The sequence below is a fragment of the Macrobrachium nipponense genome, chromosome 31, assembly GCF_015104395.2.
Source record: "Macrobrachium nipponense isolate FS-2020 chromosome 31, ASM1510439v2, whole genome shotgun sequence".
Classification (NCBI taxonomy): Eukaryota; Metazoa; Arthropoda; class Malacostraca; order Decapoda; family Palaemonidae; genus Macrobrachium; species Macrobrachium nipponense.
In genome coordinates, this window is record NC_061093.1 from 7,571,912 (window position 1) to 7,574,995 (window position 3,084).

A 3,084-nucleotide genomic window follows, 5' to 3' on the forward strand; every position below is an offset into this window, starting at 1 on the left:
ATACGTCAAGGAAGTAAGAACAGCTTCAAATACAAATCCTGGACAAATTCCAAATTAATGCAATGATCTTGTGACTAGAAAAGCAAGAAATCAGAAAAATAATTATTGATTGGCCATAAATAATCTGTGATATTCTGAACAAATTATTAACGAATTACCTGTTATGGGAAGCTGGATGAAGGTAAGTCGTTCTGAGCAGTAAAGGTCAAGTTGGTTCGTTTGCATGCAAATAAGGAACAAAGACTTTCCAAACCCTTAGACGAAAAACTTGAAAATTATATGAAATTCTCTCTCTCTCTCTCTCTCTCTCTCTCTCTCTCTCTCTCTCTCTCTCTCTCTCTCTCTCAAAATATATAGCTTACTCAGGTCTTTGCAGACGTCCATGAGAATGTGGAGGTTTGTCTGGCACCTCGTTACCTGACATGACGTAAATCAAGGTTTCTTTCTAATCGTGTAACATTGATTTCCAGGATAGTGCAGTGTATTTTCGATTACTAAAACAGCATCACCACCTTAACCATACTCTTTTATCATTTTTCTTTTCTGATATGATTGTCTTTATCGCTGTTGTTGTCACATATGTTATGACCGTACATAGTCTTATCTGAGGTTTCACAAGGTAGGTCTCTGCGTACTTTTCTGTTTTAAAGTGGTTATTAGGAGAGATACTCAGCTAATAATTAAGATTCATGAAACATCAGGATACAAATATTGTTTACTTATATGTTGATAGTTCTATTGTTTTCTTTTGAAAAGAACTTGAATTATACCATTAACTCATCTGCTTAGGACACATACATACAAAAACCATGCAACGAACAGATGAGCTTTTTAGCATAATATTAATAGCCTTAAGTTTTAATGTATATAAACTGGTTCTATTCATAATGAAACGAAAACAAAAATCTTCATTTTAGCAAGTTCGAGTCCAGTCTTTCCCGTGAGACTGCTCCATCTTTTTGACATTCAGTTTGATGAACTAAGTTCACTAAACTGAGGAGCATTCTGCCGATTTTATGAATCAGTAGGCAAAGTCATGGTACAGCAAACTCAGTGAAAACGTCGCGTTTATTATATAAAGCCATAAATACATAAATAAAGAGTTTCGCTCGTTCGTTTCCTTGTTCTTTTCAGAATGGTAGGAATCAGGTAAACTCGAATCGGTTGAGATTCTTACTGGGGAACACCGTAAGAACCTGATGGTGCAGAGACCCTCCTCTCGCTAGAGTCTTCCTCAGCAGCCTTGGCGATCTGGTCGAGGACGAACTGGGGGATGGGGTGGGGGAAGTCAGGGGCCACTGGAAGGAGATCGGACTGGGGCTGGAAGCCGTTCTCATCGGCTACGTACTGGAGGCGAACAGGGGTGCCGTCGGGGCGGGGGCTGGTTGAATATCTGTGGAAAATAAAATCAGGTGACGTGATCAGTAAAACAGTTATCGTGAAAAACAGCATCACCTCTATTGTAGTAATTATATATATATAGTATATTATATATATATATAGTCTTGATTATTATATATATATATAATTATATATATATATATATAAATAATATATAAATATAATATATTATATATTTATATATAATATATACTAATATATATATACATATGACTGATAAAACAGTTCTGTCACAACAGAACTCCATCTAATAAAAGGAGCCCATCAAAATAAATCGAAGGAAAGTAATAAGGAATCATTCTTACGAGAAAGATCCAGAGGCTACAACGGCTCCCTCGGGTCCGTCAGGGGATCCGGCGTCTTGAAGGACGATGCCATTGGCCGTCTCAACGTTGAGACTGTACCTGCCGTAGTCGTCTCTGTCGCGGTCGTCCCTCAGGATGGCGATCTCCTCACTGGAGGAGGAGCCACCGTAAGACCTCGGGGGTTCGTAGTCGTACTGGGGAGCGCCCATGGCAACCACTGCCAAAGCTGCGAGGATGACCTGAAAGTCGTAAAAAGGGCGGACTCTTAAGACTGCGTCTCTCAAACATACGAGGAAAGATCTTCCTGAATATATCTTCAAATAGTAACCAAGCTTTCCCAAGAAATCAGGATTAAAAATGCCAAAGTCTCCATATATATATTTTTTTTTAGTTGATCTTCATAGGCATTAAAGATGCGAGTGCCACTAGTAAACAAAAACAAAAGAATCCTTCTCGATTAACGAATATCTGGTTATCTTCTTTAAGAATAAACAGACGTTCCAGCTCCAGCAGGACTTCTTGATATCTTTAAAACATTCGAACGAGATCCTGAAATTATATGCGGCATTATTTGTCCTACTCTCATGTCATTTCCACTTACCCAGTCTGTTTCACAACACCTCTATCTAGCTCCCGCTCAAAAGCACATAGATGGGTCATGTCTCAGTTGTACTGCTTATTTGGCTGCTATTGCCATCCCATCGTTACATTTATCACATCACATCTCACATGACTACAGTCATGATAAACCCTCACATTTCTAAACTTCTTATATATTGTTAAGTTCTGTCATTCTTTCTTGAATTGCACTTCTGTCCCCCAATGAACTACCAGTTTCCTATTGTATAGTAGATTCTCCCATTTCTTATTTACCTTTTCTTTCTCCTTTTAACAGTACTAGGCTAGTGAAGAGCTTTATGTACCCATTCTGCCAGTTCTTACATAAAAAATGGTATTAACTATAGTCATGACATCCATAAGTATCTCGAAAAGAGACCCAAGTAACTTAGAACTTTTCCTACATATTATTGCCTGAACTTGAGTCATTATGAATATCTCGGCAAGATCGCTTCTTCCCGTTGAAAGGAAAGGCAAAAGCTTCCCCATGATGCTTCTGTTCCTGTTTCCACTTTACACTTTTCAAATCATATCTCTGAAAACAAAGATCAAATCGCGTTAGTGAATTAACTCTTAATTTTTCTGATGTGTGATTTTAATGGATATTGGTCTGAATAATGCAACTTCGGTGTTTGAAGGAAGCGCGGAGGTTTTGTAAACTTCTATCTGCATCTAAAATGGCATTTACTTTTCATTTTGCATTCGTGTCACTGATAAACCAGACCTCATTATATCCACATGCAAAACCTTTTGGTAGAAT

At 38.0% G+C, this 3,084-nt stretch overlaps 1 protein-coding gene across 1 annotated transcript in view; it reads right to left on the reverse strand.

Annotated features, from left to right (window-relative positions):
- Window positions 1-1,049: 1,049 nt before the first annotated feature.
- LOC135206618 (cuticle protein AMP1A-like) overlaps window positions 1,050-3,084 on the reverse strand; it is a 2,965-nt gene continuing 930 nt past the window's right edge. The window contains exons 2-3 of the mRNA XM_064237959.1: window positions 1,707-1,945; window positions 1,050-1,393 (exon numbers count right to left, since the gene is read on the reverse strand). Coding sequence (XP_064094029.1) covers window positions 1,174-1,393; window positions 1,707-1,945 — 459 coding nt within the window. The 3' untranslated portion in view covers window positions 1,050-1,173. The remainder of the gene's footprint in view (window positions 1,394-1,706; window positions 1,946-3,084) is intronic.